This window comes from Melanotaenia boesemani, chromosome 17, assembly GCF_017639745.1.
Source record: "Melanotaenia boesemani isolate fMelBoe1 chromosome 17, fMelBoe1.pri, whole genome shotgun sequence".
Lineage (NCBI taxonomy): Eukaryota > Metazoa > Chordata > Actinopteri > Atheriniformes > Melanotaeniidae > Melanotaenia > Melanotaenia boesemani.
Genome location: NC_055698.1, coordinates 530,001 through 548,839, shown reverse-complemented (window position 1 = coordinate 548,839; position 18,839 = coordinate 530,001). Strand labels below are relative to the sequence as shown.

General features: G+C 44.5%; 1 protein-coding gene across 12 annotated transcripts in view; it reads right to left on the bottom strand.

Annotated features, from left to right (window-relative positions):
• The window catches only part of epb41a (erythrocyte membrane protein band 4.1a), a 116,167-nt gene that overhangs the window by 29,225 nt on the left and 68,103 nt on the right, over positions 1 to 18,839 (bottom strand). For 11 of the 12 annotated variants that reach the window (XM_042012246.1, XM_042012245.1, XM_042012249.1 and 8 more), the window contains 2 exons: positions 18,453 to 18,623; positions 12,893 to 13,021 (listed from right to left, as the gene is read on the bottom strand). In XM_042012246.1, the coding sequence (XP_041868180.1) occupies positions 12,893 to 13,021; positions 18,453 to 18,623 (300 nt within the window). The remainder of the gene's footprint in view (positions 1 to 12,892; positions 13,022 to 18,452; positions 18,624 to 18,839) is intronic. The other variant, XM_042012251.1, reaches the window with a different exon arrangement.

The following is an 18,839-nucleotide window of genomic DNA, read 5'->3' as shown; positions in this document are numbered from 1 at the left end:
TTAACGTTTGTGGACCCTGACCGCTGCTGGTTTAACGTTTGTGGACTCTGACCGCTGCTGGTTTAACGTTTGTGGACTCTGACCGTTGCTGGTTTAACGTTTGTGGACCCTGACCGCTGCTGGTTTAACGTCTGTGGACCCTGACCGCTGCTGGTTTAACGTCTGTGGACTCTGACCGCTGCTGGTTTAACGTTTGTGGACTTCTGACCGCTGCTGGTTTAACGTTTGTGGACTCTGACCGCTGCTGGTTTAACGTTTGTGGACCCTGACCTGCTGCTGGTTTAACGTTTGTGGACCCTGACCGCTGCTGGTTTAACGTTTGTGGACTCTGACAGCTGCTGGTTTAACGTTTGTGGACCCTGACCGCTGCTGGTTTAACGTTTGTGGACCCTGACCGCTGCTGGTTTAACATTTGTGGACTCTGACCGCTGCTGGTTTAACAGTTTGTGGACTCTGACCGCTGCTGGTTTAACGTTTGTGGACTCTGACAGCTGCTGGTTTAAAGTTTGTGGACCCTGACCGCTGCTGGATTAACATATGTGGACCCTGACCGTTGCTGGTTTACAGTCTGTGGACTCTGACCGCTGCTAGTTTAACATTTGTGGACTCTGACCGCTGCTGGTTTAACGCTTGTGGACTCTGACCGTTGCTGGTTTAACGTCTGTGGACTCTGACCGCTGCTGGTTTAACGTTTGTGGACTCTGACAGTTGCTGGTTTAACGTTTGTGGACTCTGACCGCTGCTGGTTTAACGTTTGTGGACTCTGACCGCTGCTGGTTTAACGTTTGTGGACCCTGACCGCTGCTGGTTTAACGTTTGTGGACTCTGACCGCTGCTGGTTTAACGTTTGTGGACCCTGACCGCTGCTGGTTTAACGTTTGTGGACTCTGACCGTTGCTGGTTTAACGTTTGTTGACCCTGACCGCTGCTGGTTTAACGGCTGTGGACCCTGACCGCTGCTGGTTTAACGTCTGTGGACTCTGACCGCTGCTGGTTTAACGTTTGTGGACTCTGACCGCTGCTGGTTTAACGTTTGTGGACCCTGACCGCTGCTGGTTTAACGTTTGTGGACCCTGACCGCTGCTGGTTTAACGTTTGTGGACTCTGACCGCTGCTGGTTTAACGTTTGTGGACCCTGACCGCTGCTGGATTAACATATGTGGACCCTGACCGTTGCTGGTTTACCGTCTGTGGACTCTGACCACTGCTGGTTTAACGTTTGTGGACTCTGACCGCTGCTGGTTTAACATTTGTGGACTCTGACCGCTGCTGGTTTAACGTTTGTGGACTGTGACCGCTGCTGGTTTAACGGTTGTGGACCCTGACCGCTGCTGGTTTAATGTTTGTGGAGTCTGACCGCCGCTGGTTTAACGTTTGTGGACCCTGACCGCCGCTGGATTAACATATGTGGACCCTGACCGTTGCTGGTTTACCGTCTGTGGACTCTGACCACTGCTGGTTTAACGCTTGTGGACTCTGACCGCTGCTGGTTTAACATTTGTGGACCCTGACCGCTGCGGGTTTAACGTTTGTGGACTCTGACCGCTGCTGGTTTAACGTTTGTGGACCCTGACCGTTGCTGGTTCAACGTTTGTGGACTCTGACCGCTGCTGGTTTAACGTTTGTGGATCCTGACCGCTGCTGGATTAACATATGTGGACTCTGACCGTTGCTGGTTTAACGTTTGTGGACCCTGACCGTTGCTGGTTTAACGTTTGTGGACTCTGACCGTTGCTGGTTTAACGTTTGTGGACCCTGACCATTGCTGGTTTAACGTCTGTGGACTCTGACCGCTGCTGGTTTAACGTTTGTGGACTCTGACCGCTGCTGGTTTAACATTTGTGGACTCTGACCGCTGCAGGTTTAACGTTTGTGGACTCTGACCGCTGCTGGTTTAACGTTTGTGGACCCTGACCGCTGCATGTTTAACGTTTGTGGACTCTGACCGCTGCTAGTTTAACGTTTGTGGACCCTGACCGCTGCTGGTTTAACGTTTGTGGACTCTGACCGTTGCTGGTTTAACGTTTGTGGACTCTGACCGTTGCTGGTTTAACGTTTGTTGACCCTGACCGCTGCTGGTTTAACGTCTGTGGACCCTGACCGCTGCTGGTTTAACGTCTGTGGACTCTGACCGCTGCTGGTTTAACGTTTGTGGACTCTGACCGCTGCTGGTTTAACGTTTGTGGACTCTGACCGCTGCTGGTTTAACGTTTGTGGACCCTGACCGCTGCTGGTTTAACGTTTGTGGACCCTGACCGCTGCTGGTTTAACGTTTGTGGACTCTGACAGCTGCTGGTTTAACGTTTGTGGACCCTGACCGCTGCTGGTTTAACGTTTGTGGACCCTGACCGCTGCTGGTTTAACATTTGTGGACTCTGACCGCTGCTGGTTTAACATTTGTGGACTCTGACCGTTGCTGGTTTAACGTTTGTGGACCCTGACCGCTGCTGGTTTAACGTTTGTGGACTCTGACCGCTGCTGGTTTACAGTCTGTGGACTCTGACCGCTGCTGTTTTAACATTTGTGGACTCTGACCGCTGCTGGTTTAACGCTTGTGGACTCTGACCGTTGCTGGTTTAACGTCTGTGGACTCTGACCGCTGCTGGTTTAACGTTTGTGGACTCTGACAGTTGCTGGTTTAACGTTTGTGGACTCTGACCGCTGCTGGTTTAACGTTTGTGGACTCTGACCGCTGCTGGTTTAACGTTTGTGGACCCTGACCGCTGCTGGTTTAACGTTTGTGGACTCTGACCGCTGCTGGTTTAACGTTTGTGGACCCTGACCGCTGCTGGTTTAACGTTTGTGGACTCTGACCGTTGCTGGTTTAACGTTTGTGGAATCTGACCGTTGCTGGTTTAACGTTTGTTGACCCTGACCGCTGCTGGTTTGTGGACTCTGACCGCTGCTGGTTTAACGTTTGTGGACCCTGACCGCTGCTGGATTAACATATGTGGACCCTGACCGTTGCTGGTTTACCGTCTGTGGACTCTGACCACTGCTGGTTTAACGTTTGTGGACTCTGACCGCTGCTGGTTTAACATTTGTGGACTCTGACCGCTGCTGGTTTAACGTTTGTGGACTGTGACCGCTGCTGGTTTAACGGTTGTGGACCCTGACCGCTGCTGGTTTAACGTTTGTGGACTCTGACCGCCGCTGGTTTAACGTTTGTGGACCCTGACCGCCGCTGGATTAACATATGTGGACCCTGACCGTTGCTGGTTTACCGTCTGTGGACTCTGACCGCTGCTGGTTTAACGCTTGTGGACTCTGACCGCTGCTGGTTTAACATTTGTGGACTCTGACCGCTGCGGGTTTAACGTTTGTGGACTCTGACCGCTGCTGGTTTAACGTTTGTGGACCCTGACCGTTGCTGGTTTAACGTTTGTGGACCCTGACCGCTGCTGGTTTAACGTTTGTGGATCCTGACCGCTGCTGGATTAACATATGTGGACCCTGACCGTTGCTGGTTTAACGTTTGTGGACCCTGACCGTTGCTGGTTTAACGTTTGTGGACTCTGACCGTTGCTGGTTTAACGTTTGTGGACCCTGACCGCTGCTGGTTTAACGTTTGTGGACCCTGACCGCTGCTGGTTTAACGTTTGTGGACCCTGACCGCTGCTGGTTTAATGTTTGTGGACTCTGACCGTTGCTGGTTTAACGTCTGTGGACTCTGACCGTTGCTGGTTTAACGTTTGTGGACTCTGACCGTTGCTGGTTTAACGTTTGTGGACCCTGAGCGCTGCTGGTTTAACGTCTGTGGACCCTGACCGCTGCTGGTTTAACGTCTGTGGACCCTGACCGCTGCTGGTTTAACGTCTGTGGACTCTGACCGCTGCTGGTTTAACGTTTGTGGACCCTGACCGCTGCTGGTTTAACGTTTGTGGACTCTGACCGCTGCTGGATTAACATATGTGGACCCTGACCGTTGCTGGTTTACCGTCTGTGGACTCTGACCACTGCTGGTTTAACGTTTGTGGACTCTGACCGCTGCTGGTTTAACATTTGTGGACTCTGACCGCTGCTGGTTTAACGTTTGTGGACTGTGACCGCTGCTGGTTTAACGGTTGTGGACCCTGACCGCTGCTGGTTTAACGTTTGTGGACTCTGACCGCCGCTGGTTTAACGTTTGTGGACCCTGACCGCCGCTGGATTAACATATGTGGACCCTGACCGTTGCTGGTTTACCGTCTGTGGACTCTGACCCCTGCTGGTTTAACGTTTGTGGACTCTGACAGTTGCTGGTTTAACGTCTGTGGACTCTGACCGCTGCTGGTTTAACGTTTGTGGACTCTGACAGTTGCTGGTTTAACGTTTGTGGACTCTGACCGCTGCTGGTTTAACGTTTGTGGACTCTGACCGCTGCTGGTTTAACGTTTGTGGACTCTGACCGCTGCTGGTTTAACGTTTGTGGACCCTGACCGCTGCTGGTTTAACGTTTGTGGACTCTGACCGCTGCTGGTTTAACGTTTGTGGACCCTGACCGCTGCTGGTTTAACGTTTGTGGACTCTGACCGTTGCTGGTTTAACGTTTGTGGAATCTGACCGTTGCTGGTTTAACGTTTGTTGACCCTGACCGCTGCTGGTTTGTGGACTCTGACCGCTGCTGGTTTAACGTTTGTGGACCCTGACCGCTGCTGGATTAACATATGTGGACCCTGACCGTTGCTGGTTTACCGTCTGTGGACTCTGACCACTGCTGGTTTAACGTTTGTGGACTCTGACCGTTGCTGGTTTAACGTTTGTGGACCCTGAGCGCTGCTGGTTTAACGTCTGTGGACCCTGACCGCTGCTGGTTTAACGTCTGTGGACCCTGACCGCTGCTGGTTTAACGTCTGTGGACTCTGACCGCTGCTGGTTTAACGTTTGTGGACCCTGACCGCTGCTGGTTTAACGTTTGTGGACTCTGACCGCTGCTGGATTAACATATGTGGACCCTGACCGTTGCTGGTTTACCGTCTGTGGACTCTGACCACTGCTGGTTTAACGTTTGTGGACTCTGACCGCTGCTGGTTTAACGTTTGTGGACTGTGACCGCTGCTGGTTTAACGGTTGTGGACCCTGACCGCTGCTGGTTTAACGTTTGTGGACTCTGACCGCCGCTGGTTTAACGTTTGTGGACCCTGACCGCCGCTGGATTAACATATGTGGACCCTGACCGTTGCTGGTTTACCGTCTGTGGACTCTGACCGCTGCTGGTTTAACGCTTGTGGACTCTGACCGCTGCTGGTTTAACATTTGTGGACTCTGACCGCTGCGGGTTTAACGTTTGTGGACTCTGACCGCTGCTGGTTTAACGTTTGTGGACCCTGACCGTTGCTGGTTTAACGTTTGTGGACTCTGACCGCTGCTGGTTTAACGTTTGTGGATCCTGACCGCTGCTGGATTAACATATGTGGAACCTGACCGTTGCTGGTTTAACGTTTGTGGACCCTGACCGTTGCTGGTTTAACGTTTGTGGACTCTGACCGTTGCTGGTTTAACGTTTGTGGACCCTGACCACTGCTGGTTTAACGTTTGTGGACCCTGACCGCTGCTGGTTTAACGTTTGTGGACCCTGACCGCTGCTGGTTTAATGTTTGTGGACTCTGACCGTTGCTGGTTTAACGTCTGTGGACTCTGACCGTTGCTGGTTTAACGTTTGTGGACTCTGACCGTTGCTGGTTTAACGTTTGTGGACCCTGAGCGCTGCTGGTTTAACGTCTGTGGACCCTGACCGCTGCTGGTTTAACGTCTGTGGACTCTGACCGCTGCTGGTTTAACGTTTGTGGACCCTGACCGCTGCTGGTTTAACGTTTGTGGACTCTGACCGCTGCTGGTTTAACGTTTGTGGACCCTGACTGCTGCTGGTTTAACGTTTGTGGACCCTGACCGCTGCTGGTTTAACGTTTGTGGACCCTGACAGCTGCTGGTTTAACGTTTGTGGACCCTGACCGCTGCTGGATTAACATATGTGGACCCTGACCGTTGCTGCTTTAACCGTCTGTGGACCCTGACCGTTGCTGCTTTACCGTTTGTGGACCCTGACCGCTGCTGGTTTAACGTTTGTGGACCCTGACCGTTGCTGGTTTAACGTTTGTGGACCCTGACCGCTGCTGGTTTAACGTTTGTGGACTCTGACCGTTGCTGGTTTAACGTCTGTGGACTCTGACCGTTGCTGGTTTAACGTTTGTGGACCCTGACCGTTGCTGGTTTAACGTTTGTGGACCCTGACCGCTGCTGGTTTAACGTCTGTGGACCCTGACCGCTGCTGGTTTAACGTTTGTGGACCCTGACCGCTGCTGGTTTAACGTTTGTGGACTCTGACGGCTGCTGGTTTAACGTTTGTGGACCCTGACCGCGGCTGGATTAACATATGTGGACCCTGACCGTTGCTGGTTTAACGTTTGTGGACTCTGACCGTTGCTGGTTTAACGTTTGTGGACTCTGACAGGTGCTGGTTTAACGTCTGTGGACTCTGACCGCTGCTGGTTTAACGTTTGTGGACTCTGACCGTTGCTGGTTTAACGTCTGTGGACTCTGACCGTTGCTGGTTTAACGTTTGTGGACTCTGACCGCTCCTGGTTTAACGTTTGTGGACTCTGACCGCTGCTGGTTTAACGTTTGTGGACTCTGACCGTTGCTGGTTTAACGTTTGTGGACTCTGACCGTTGCTGGTTTAACGTTTGTGGACTCTGACCGCTCCTGGTTTAACATTTGTGGACTCTGACCGCTGCTGGTTTAACGTTTGTGGACTCTGACCGTTGCTGGTTTAACGTTTGTGGACTCTGACCGTTGCTGGTTTAACGTTTGTGGACTCTGACCGTTGCTGGTTGGGACGTTGCAGGACGACAAAATGTTGTTCCGATCTCGTCTCTCCTGGACTGACGGAGTCCAATAAGCCTTCACCTGCTTTCACAGCGATGCGCCGTCAGACATGATCTGGTGCGTTTGCAGATCAGCGTCTGAGTTTCTGTTGCCACGGTTACCAACTAGCGTTTAGTCAGCGCAATAATTTACAACAATATGTCTATTTCACCGGAACTTCTGATATATGTGTCCATTATCACTTTCTAATGGACACCCTCTAGCCAATCAGAATCGAGCATTCACCCACACCATGGTATGAATTGGAATAAGTGGCATAGAACATGGGTGAATGAATGCTGCTGTTTTACTGGTTCAGCCAACTGGAGAACTGATCGAATATGGGTCCTGAAATAAAATTAGTTCGATGCTACTGCTGTATAAGGTGTAATTTTATATGAAGTTATCAGTTTTCTGAGCAGAGTGACCTAAATGACCTGAAATATTAGAAATACACTATATATTCAGGATTATGTCCCAGAATCTCTTCTTTGCAGAAAGATTCCTTTAAATGCAGTCTGTCTGTGGCTAACCGGGGTGGCTCTGGAGGAAGAGCAGCTGTTCGACTGCCGGTGCACGTGTTGAAGGTTTCTTTGGGCAAGGCACTGAATGCCACTTTGTCTCATGTGGTGGAGGTAGCGACGTATGGGTGGATGAACGTGGCATGGAGTGTAAAAATGCTCTGACAGGATCAAAAAGTCTCATAATATCTGTCATTTTACTACATAAAGAGTGTTGGAAAACCTGCAGATTTATGTGTCAAGGACAGTTTAATATGTTGACTAAGGATGTTGGGAATTGAACTCCCGACCTTTACAGTCAATGGCAGAACCTTCATGAAGACAGACCATCAGCAGGCAAAAACCTTTTCAGTTGCCTCACATTCAGACATCAAGTCCCACTGACGTTGTTCTACATACTGTTTATTGCTCCATACATCATTAAAATAAAAAGTTGTTGAATTATTGTTGTTTCCCTTCTCATTTCTCAAAAAATAAAATCTGGACCCTTCCTTGAATTACAGGCCTGCCTCTTCACTGCGAAATAGCTTACTGATGATTATAATGTCTGATTTACTTCAGTCTAACTTGTGAAATCTGCATTACAAACAACTCTTTGTTTTTCTTCCTCCTTGGTTTTCAGTTCTATACTTGATTAATCCTGGAGTCCTGAGCTCGTTTCTCGATGTCTCCTCATCACCTCCCATCACCCTGGTGATAACGAATACTTTCAGCTGGTTGGTTTCTGATCATTGTTAACTACTTTGTGTTGAATAAAGTAGAAACATGTTGGTGTTTCTCTGATGATTTCTATCATACACGTTTAGATGTTTGTTGTTGTGATATTCTGACTCCATGTTGGATGTGAGGAGACATTAAACTAGCAGAAGTACAGGGAGGTAAGTGTGAATGGGATGATGTTGAAATGTAAAAACGAAACAAAAATGGAGCTCCAGGGTCAGGTTGCCACCACATCCTGAACACACCGCTCCTTCAGATACTTCTTTTTAGATTTTAGTATTAAAACCAGACGTTAAAATAGCTTTTTGTGGAGTTTGAATCTTTTTTTCTACATGGCTCATCTGGACCAGGTTCTGAAAGCTGGTGTTGTACCAGAAAGCCTCAGTCACAGTAAAGTTTCAGCTGGGCTACACCAGTTTTTCTTCAACTTTCCCAGCATTGCACCACCTAAACAACACTTTACTATCATTGTAAAATTATTAAAATTTATAACTCAAGAAACACGTTCAGCTTTAAATATTTTAGAAAAATATGTTTCCAACATGATGAATGATAATAACCCATAACTGAACTCATATAAACGCGTTTCTCATCAGTAAAATCTCATGGTTTTCATGGAAAAGACTTCTGTTGTTCTCCCTCCAAACTTTTCCAGAATAGGACATGCTGATAAATATCGTGTGGAACAAAAGCAACAAGATATGGATTTCCACTCACATCTGTGGATTCATCCAGCTAGATTTAATCATTCATCCAGGCCACCCTCCCTCTCTCCATCCTCCCCACCCCTCCTGGACTTTATTACCCAGATGAAGGAGCTGGTCACTATTGCGAGAGCTTTCTGATGAACTGCTGTCAGTAATCTGTCGACCCTGACGGTGTAGTTATTGTTGGTGGTTCCAACATTCATGCTGAGAACCCGGAGGACGGAGGGACCAGAGGACGGTGTTTTGATAACTTTGGTCTAACTCAGCATATGGACCAGAGGACCCTGTCTGGATCTGGTCGTCTCTAAAGGTCTGAATATTTCCAGGTTGTGTTGATGGATGTTGCTCTGTCTGATCATTCCCGGGTTTTCTTTGAGATGCTGTTACTGTCAACAAAAAGCCCAACTAGAGGTTATCAAGGAACGGTACATTGGTGAAAATCCCACTGAAATGTTTCTTAGTCAGGTTCTAGAAAAAACTCCTCGGGCTTCGGGGTGCGGCGTGATCGCGGCCCCCTTGCGGGTACACATTTCCTCCTTGTTGCATGACCACACATGCATGTTAACACGTGCATGCTCACAAACGTGCTCGTCTCTCCATCCGCTTCTCACTAGATGTAGCTGATGTTTGTGTGTTGGTACGTTCATCTGCAGGTACGTTTGATGACTATTGTAATTTTTTATATCATCATCCTATTTTTCTTTCGGTATCATGTAGTACTGTGGTAGTTTATGTTGTTGTTTTTTTTTGTGATATGTTCTGAGCAGCATAGACAACTGTTATTTCCACATTTTAATCCTGTCCTTTTCTCCCTTTTTTTTTTTCTCTCTCTCTTCCTCTATCTCCCTGTCAGGTTCGGCACTGACATATAAGACTAAAGAAAATAAGATTACAATAAAAATAATAAAAATATCAAGGGCAGCCATGTATATAACATGTCTCCCTTGGTAGAGCAAATCTGTCAAGCAAAATATGGAACACAGACCACCGTTCTGTATGTTAGGATGCTGGACAGGACAGGGTAAAAAAAAAGAAAAAAAAAAGAAGGAAACCACACTTTACAACTTGTTTTGGGGATGCTGTGTCACGTTACAGCTGAATTTTACTTTATCCACCTCGCCACATGACAGCAACTGGACATCTAGACACTGGCTGTTTTTTAATGGGGTCCATTGTGGTGATTGATCAAAGAAAATTGCACATTATAAGGGTAACGTAGAAAAGGGAGCTAGCGGTTTATGGTTCACATATTTACCCCAAAGTATAGTAAAGAAAAAACTCCTCACTAAGACCAGGAAAGTAGGTCCTAGAACTCCAGTCCTCACTAATACCAGGGAAGTAGGTCCTAGAACTCCAGTCCTCACTAATACCAGGAAAGTAGGTCCTAGAACTCCAGTCCTCACTAATACCTGGAAAGTAGGTCCTAGAACTCCAGTCCTCACTAAGACCAGGAAAGTAGGTCCTAGAACTCCAGTCCTCACTAATACCAGGAAAGTAGGTCCTAGAACTCCAGTCCTCACTAATACCTGGAAAGTAGGTCCTAGAACTCCAGTCCTCACTAAGACCAGGAAAGTAGGTCCTAGAACTCCAGTCCTCACTAATACCAGGGAAGTAGGTCCTAGAACTCCAGTCCTCACTAATACCAGGAAAGTAGGTCCTAGAACTCCAGTCCTCACTAATACCAGGAAAGTAGATCCTAGAACTCCAGTCCTCATTAATACCAGGAAAGTAGATCCTAGACCTCCAGTCCTCACTAAGACCAGGAACGTAGATCCTAGATCCTAGTTTACAAAGACCTGGATGGTTTAGGACCAGAATCTATTCATCTTCTGGTTGGTTATGAAGCCACCAGATCCCTCAGGCCATCAGGGTCTGCCTTTTATGTGCTATACAAATAAACGTCCCTTGCCCTGGAAAAGAGTCTACCAAGTTTTCCCACGTGTTCAACAAGGTCTGCTCTCATTTTATCTGTCCTGCAACAAACTGTGTCATCAGACCCAAAGTATAGTTTTTCTGTTGGGTTTGTGTTCATCATTGTCTCTGTCAGAACATCATCAGCAGCAGGAGGAGGTTTGTCTGCTCTTAGCTACCAGCAAAGACACCACAGAAGAAGATTCCAGAGCTTTAGATCAGCCTTTTTTAAACTAACTTTTTAAAACCAAAATAAATTCATGTGGTTGCCAGATCATAGTAAAAAATATAGCCTACATTTAGCAAATAAATTTGGGATTTTTAATAGAACTGTCAAAATAAAAATAAAGACGTTAATGTAAAGAGGCTAATCTTAATTAGTGCATAAACAACAAAGTTATTACAAGAGCCATAATAAAAGTCTGAATTTGGCATTATCTCAATGAGAGAAGGAGATTTTGGGCCCAAAGGTGCTTTGTTACCACGGTGAATGGAATCCACCAAAAACTACTTTATTCTCCTTATTCATGGAGTTTCTGATATTTGGATTATTATATATTTGGATTTTTATTATTGGGTATCCAGAAACAAAAAAATTCCTGGTGCTATTTTAAAAATTCTGAATTTGGCATTATTATTATTATTAGAGAAGATGATTTTCATAGGTGCTTTGTAACAGCTGTTCACATAATCCACCAAAAACCCCTTTATCCTCTTTATTATGAAGATTCTGATAGTTTCAAGCCTTACATTTAGAGGATGACCACAGGATGACCCACCGGATATATGCAAATCCCAATGTATGTTATCTTGGAGGTCGTAGCTCAAAAAGTTTGAGAACCACTGCTTTAGATGATGTGGTGGAGGATTTTAGCATGGAGTCTGTGATGAGCTGAATTCAGTAAATTACCAACACGACAGGTGATGTTTGTGGTAAGATGGAGATGTTCTGGTTTCATGCTGCTGTTAGCTACTTTCTGCCCACATCAGAAACATCATGTCTTGGGTCAGGCTGCAGTTCATGAATGAAAATCCCAATGAAACATTTTCACTGACAGAATTTACCGGCTCTACTTTCACCTTTAGTTCTGGAGTCTGTTTTTAGCATCGATGCTACGATTCAACCAGGTTTGAGGTTTTCAGTGATGCTATACTAGCAAGAAGGTTTCTTTATAACCTGTGTTTTACAACTCCAAGCTAATGGATGCAGTAAATCCTCCCTTAACTGGCATTACTTGACCTGAAGGACTTAAAAACAAACTCACCCTGCCCTTCTGCATCAGGCTCATGCAGACTTCATGGTGCTCTGTATGTATAATCCCTTTGCAGTGGTCTGGCTACACAAAGTCAAGACTGCATGGATTTTTGTGCAACGATCACAGCAACAAGTTTCTTAGAGGACGTCTGTGCAACTTTGGTACTACTAGAACCCCCTGAAACTGGATGGATTTCATCCAGAAAAACAAACCTGACACATACATTTTTACCCAAAGTCTTTCTTTCTTTCTTGTTAAAAAAGTCTAATATCTGCAGGTCAGTAAGGAGCTCAGACTCCTCTGCAGGGAGAATAAGTCCATGTCTGGAGGTATGGTCTGAAAATCTCTGAACTATAGGTGAGACTATCTACTGTATGTGTTTTGGTTCCACACACACTACTCAAAGTCGTGATATTCAACTTTAAGGTGAAATTCATTATACTATAAAAAGTTGATGCTACATCATGAATGTAGGACACTTAAGTAGAATTATGTAATTGTAATTTTTTCATCTCAAACTATTTACTCAAACAAAATCTACCAACAGTGGTGCCTATACCACAACATAAAATGTTAGGTGTGGTCTTGGTATGATGATGTCAGTCTTCAATATGATGAAGAGGACTGTTTAGATACAAGCTGTCATTGAACCAGAACATTTAGTGGTCCATTCATGGTTCAGACATTTGTTAGAGAACAGTAAGATGTAGAATAAATACTTGAATAATGAATAGTTGTACATGTTCATCCAGAAGTTTAGAGCAAGTCAAATAAAGTTCACCTGTAAAAGTTAGAGTGGAATTTAGTTTCATTCTGACATCATACAAAAAGATGAATATCCCAAACTGTCTGTGCTAGTGTGTGTGACTCAAGTCTGCAAAATACTTTGTGAAGTACTGATTTTTACATGTGGAGTTCCTTGCCTTCCCCTCACCTGTGATGACTCGTATGTGATGGTCTTGGTTTCAGTGTGAACTAATGGGATGTCCTTGTAGGTCACAGTTCCTCGTAGGGAGTTGGTGACATCTGAGATGGTGACTGTCTGGGTCTTTAGCACAGGAGACTGCAGGAATCAGATAAATAGCAATAAACTTACTCAGGGTTTTATCATGAAAACTTAACATGCAGACACATCCTGAAACTGAAGGAAGCGTCTGTTAATCATGGAGTTTCTATGCTGATTCTAGGGAACACAGATCTCTATTAACGTAAATTTATGACAAATACTTTTTACTCCTGTCTTTGTCCATCTTAAATAGGTCCCCAGTCCATCTCAAAACCACAGCAAACTCGTGCTTCAATCTATGAATGTCCCACCTAGAGGTGACGAGGCTTACTGGGTTTCATTGATGGTTAAAAAGTTCAGCTTTAGTCTCATCTGACAAAAGGAACTTCGTCCAGATGTCCTGTGGTGAACTCCATTCATGCTTTTTTAAGTATTTTTTCTCCTCTGTGAAACCCAGCTTAGTGAGAAGGTCAGTGATGCTCTGAACAATCAGTCTGTCCATCTCCGTCAGGTAAGTTTTACTGTACTGGTCTTGGTCAGTGCTGTGTCTCTTTTGATGTTCTCAACATCTAGACAAAATCCAAAGCAACTCTGAGCAAAGATCTGACGTCTGACTTCCAGCCAGTAGGAATAGTCAACACCTGAACAAAAAGACCAGCAGAGCAGTAGTGAGGATGTTAGAGGCTGTTAATGTGGATGTTAATGTGGATACCAATGTGGATGCTAGCGTGGATGTTAATGTGGATGTTAGCGTGGATGTTAACGAGGATGTTAGTGTGGATGTCAAAGTGAATGTAAGCGTGGATGTCAGCGAAGATGTTAGTGTGGATGTTAGTGTGGACGTTAGTATTGATGTTAGCGTGGATGTTAGTGTGGATGTTAGTGTGGATGTTAGTGTGGATGTCAAAGTGAATGTAAGCGTGGATGTCAGCGAAGATGTTAGTGTGGATGTTAGTGTGGACGTTAGTATTGATGTTAGCGTGGATGTTAGTGAGGATGTCAAAGTGAATGTAAGCGTGGATGTCAGCGAAGATGTTAGTGTGGATGTTAGTGTGGACGTTAGTATTGATGTTAGCGTGGATGTTAGTGAGGATGTTAGTGTGGATGTTAGTGTGGACGTTAGTATTGATGTTAGCGTGGATGTTAGTGTGGATGTCAAAGTGAATGTAAGCGTGGATGTCAGCGAAGATGTTAGTGTGGATGTTAGTGTGGACGTTAGTATTGATGTTAGCGTGGATGTCAGCGAAGATGTTAGTGTGGATGTTAGTGTGGATGTTAGTGAGGATGCTAGCATGGATGTTAATGTGGATGTTAGCGTGGATGTTAACGAGGATGTTAGTGTGGATGTCAAAGTGAATGTAAGCGTGGATGTCAGCGAAGATGTTAGTGTGGATGTTAGTGTGGACGTTAGTATTGATGTTAGCGTGGATGTTAGTGTGGATGTTAGAGTGGATGTTAGTGTGGATGTTAGCGTGGAAGTTAACGAGGATGTTAGTGTGGATGTTACTGTGGATGTTAACGTGGATGTTAGCATGGATATCAATGTGGATGTTAGCATGGATGTTAGTATTGATGTTAGCGTGGATGTTAGCGTGGATGTTAGCGTGGATGTTAGTGAGGATGTTAGTGTGGATGTTAGTGAGGATGTTAGAGTGGATGTTAGCGTGGATGTTAGCGTGGATGTTAGAGTGGATGTTAGTAAGGATGTTAGCGTGGATGTTAGTATTGATGTTAGCGTGGATGTTAGCGTGGATGTTAGAGTGGATGTTAGTAAGGATGTTAGCGTGGATGTTAGTATTGATGTTAGCGTGGATGTTAGCGTGGATGTTAGCGTGGATGTTAGTGAGGATGTTAGTGTGGATGTTAGTGAGGATGTTAGAGTGGATGTTAGTAAGGATGTTAGTGTGGATGTTAGTGAGGATGTTAGCGTGGATGTTAGTATTGATGTTAGTGTGGATGTTAGCGTGGATGTTAGTATTGATGTTAGCGTGGATGTTAGCGTGGATGTTAGCGTGGATGTTAGTAAGGATGTTAGCGTGGATGTTAGTAAGGATGTTAGCGTGGATGTTAGTAAGGATGTTAGCGTGGATGTTAGTATTGATGTTAGCGTGGATGTTAGCGTGGATGTTAGCGTGGATGTTAGCGTCGATGTTAGTGTGGATGTTAGCGTGGATGTTAGTATTGATGTTAGCGTGGATGTTAGCGTGGATGTTAGTAAGGATGTTAGCGTGGATGTTAGTATTGATGTTAGCGTGGATGTTAGCGTGGATGTTAGCGTCGATGTTAGTGTGGATGTTAGCGTGGATGTTAGTGAGGATGTTAGTGTGGATGTTAGCGTGGATGTTAGTATTGATGTTAGCGTGGATGTTAGCGTGGATGTTAGCGTCGATGTTAGTGTGGATGTTAGCGTGGATGTTAGTGAGGATGTTAGTGTGGATGTTAGTGTGGATGTTAGTATTGATGTTAGTGTGGATGTTAGTATTGATGTTAGTATTGATGTTAGTGTGGATGTTAGTGTGGATGTTAGTATTGATGTTAGTGTGGATGTTAGTATTGATGTTAGTGTTGATGTTAGTGAGGATGTTAGTGAGGATGTTAGTGTGGATGTTAGTGAGGATGTTAGTGAGGATGTTAGTATGGATGTTAGTATTGATGTTAGTGTGGATGTTAGTGTGGATGTTAGTATTGATGTTAGTGTGGATGTTAGTATTGATGTTAGTGTTGATGTTAGTGAGGATGTTAGTGAGGATGTTAGTGTGGATGTTAGTGAGGATGTTATGAATATCCTGAACATGAAACTTATTTTTTGTGAGTTGTCAAATAAAAATGAAACATACAAATAGAGAATTTATAATCTAATCAAATGTATAAATTCATACAAATTTAAGTTAGAAAAAACTTCCAAGTGAATATCAGATTATTGTGGTAAATGCAGTCAGGTGATGTCATGTTGATCTTTTACATGAATTTGGAGGCTTGCTATAAAAATCCAGCTTAATAAAAGTCATATAGTCAGACTTTACTCATATTTATTTATATTTACAGAAAGACATTGTTATAAGTGATTGTTGGAAAATTGGTCCAACAAATATGTTTAAAAAAATTATGTTGAAATTTATTCTCCAGAAAATGTCACTGAGTCATGTTTTGTATTGAAGCTGCTATCTGACTGGGAACTGTCTGACTGGGACCTGCCTTACTGGGAACGGTCTGACTGGGACCTGCCTTACTGGGAACTATCTGACTGGGAACTGCCTGACTATGGTTGCATAACAATCTGTTACGCCCGGCGGCTTATCAGCCAGGAGAAACTGGAGGAGCCGGAAGTGCTGGACTCAAAGTGACTGTGGAGACTAACCAGCCCCTGCTTCATGATTGGTCACCCTACGCATCACTCCCTCATCAGCTACCCAATCCGGAGGAGAGGCCTCCTTTAAGAAGCTATCATCACCATCATTCGTAGCAGCTGTGGACAATGGGACACATACCTGTCAGTTTGAGAGGGATTTCTGCTTGTGAGGTTTAGAGACTTTTCCTGTGTGGATTTTGGAGCTTTGATGTTAGAGTAATTCTTTTTGTGTACTGAGTTTGAGTACCGTCCCTGCCTGAAATAAGGAGGTTTTGTGTTTGGTTTATTGAGAGCTTGGTTTTTGTTTTGATTATTAGAAGTCCGCCTGTGAGCGTGTAGCCCCTTTTAGGGACATTTTTGGTTTGTTTGGTTTATTTATTAGTGGTAAAGATAATTAATAACCCGAAAGGGACACCTTTGGTTTGTTTATTTTGTTTTATAGTTAAACCATAGCAGGAGAAGGATTGTTTGTGTTTGGAACCATTTTTGTTTTCATTAATATTAAAGAACATTGTATTTTATTTATCCTTGGTCTGGCTTCATCTGTGTTACTGTCCTATTGATCCCTGGACAAAAGGGGGACGTAACAAATCATATAAGCTGAACCTTTCAGCACCACTTTAACATTGCAACGTCAGTGTTTGCAAAGATTAACATCATGAACCACATGGTCCTCAGGTTCAGACCCAGCAGCAGCAGGTCCATCATCATGTCTAAACGAGGCTGAAGTTCTTCAGTTTACAATCAATCATCTGCAGCTGGTTCAAACAAAATGATCTCAGTACAGACATTAAGTTTAATTCTATTGCATGTTCTGCTATAAGCCGATTAACCACCATCAACTGATAATTAAGGCCCCCAAAAAGGCCAAAAGCCAGTCTGACAAGGCACACAGATCTTGAGAAATTATTATTATTGTGAAATGTGTCTTGTCTTATTATCCCTTCTTTTCGGTAGTTGAGTTGGTTATTGTTTTATTTTGAAGTTTCTGTTGGTACTTTGAAGACCTATTTATATACCATATTTAAATATTTTGTTACTCCTGAGTGCCATATTTTATAAGTAAATCTGCACAAAATGAGTTAAAATGAGTCTTATGTCTTGCTACCGTGTATGGGACAAAATGTTTGTTGGTTCCACCAAATCTCACTCCAAGGATTATTGAAAAGTTGGCAGCTCTGGTTGATGTTAATGTGGATGTTGGCGTAAATTTTAGTGAGTTATAGATTAATTATGGACTAGTTGGACGTCTGAAGGTATTTCACTAAATGCTTCAACAACAAAGACACTACAAAGAAGCAGGCACAACTTTACAAATGTTTGTACTGGTCTTTCTGGGGTCCACCTCCATATTAACTGCAGCTCCACATTTAACACTACATTTTTATCTATTGTCTTCATTTTAACTTGTTTACTCTGAACATATCCAACTCAGTCCAGGTCAGTAACAGCCATCCTCAGACTGTTAACTGTTGCTTTTGTGGATCCACTTTGAGTCATGCTAGCCCTGTTAATAAATATCATTTATTGTACCACAAACTGTGCACAATTTATGTTTATAAGGGGATATTAATGAGTCATGTGACCTTCTGACAGCCACTTAACAGCAAAGGGATGCTGTTGAATCTGTTAAAGAAAATATTTGTTGACCTTCCATCTATCCAGCAATACAACTCCTTTTTAACTCACCATCAGTCATGGCTGAAGCCATCACAGCATGGTGAAGCTGTGATGATAGAGGTTACAGCCTGATAGCTGTAACTACTAAAGAATGTGGTGGAAATCTTCAGGTTAGACGACCATTAACAATTAAACATGTTCCGCTGTTGTGATGGTGTTTCTTCCATCTTTTTAACAGAAGACATTGAAAAGACTAAAGTGATGCAGTTTTTAAACATGCTCAGATGTAGTAAAAATAAATAAATAAATTTGTTATACGGCCTACATGCAGTAAGACGCTGGGGACTAACTTGGGTGTTTCTACATCATCACTGGGATAATGTGATAAGTCCAGAAATCAAATAATGATCAGATCTTTGTTCATTTAAACAGGCTCAATGATCATTTCTGGATGAAGCTGTTGTTGCTGATGATCCACCCAGAACCTCTGCAGGGTGTGTCCAGCCCGCTTTGACTCACCGCTGGTTGCAGCTGGCCGTTGATACTGACTGAGCGGAGCGGTGAATTGGTGGAAAGACGCTTGTCCCACTCACTGGGCCGAGGTTCTGGTACTGACTCCATAAAACTTCTCTTCAGCTCACTGATACTGGTGTGGTGGCGCATGATCTCTGTCTGGGTCTTGTCCAGGTCCTGAAAGAAGGATGTAAAAGACGTCATGTCAGAGGGAAGGAATGAGAGCACACAAAGAGAATGATAACAATATGATAAGTTAAATGTGAACACAAGCAGAAACGACATGAAAATGGACAGCAGATACACGATGAATGATTTGGACTGGACCAGCCTGCTCTTAATGGTTTGTTCCAGAAGAACCAGAAACAGACTGCTGTGAAGATTCAGACACAG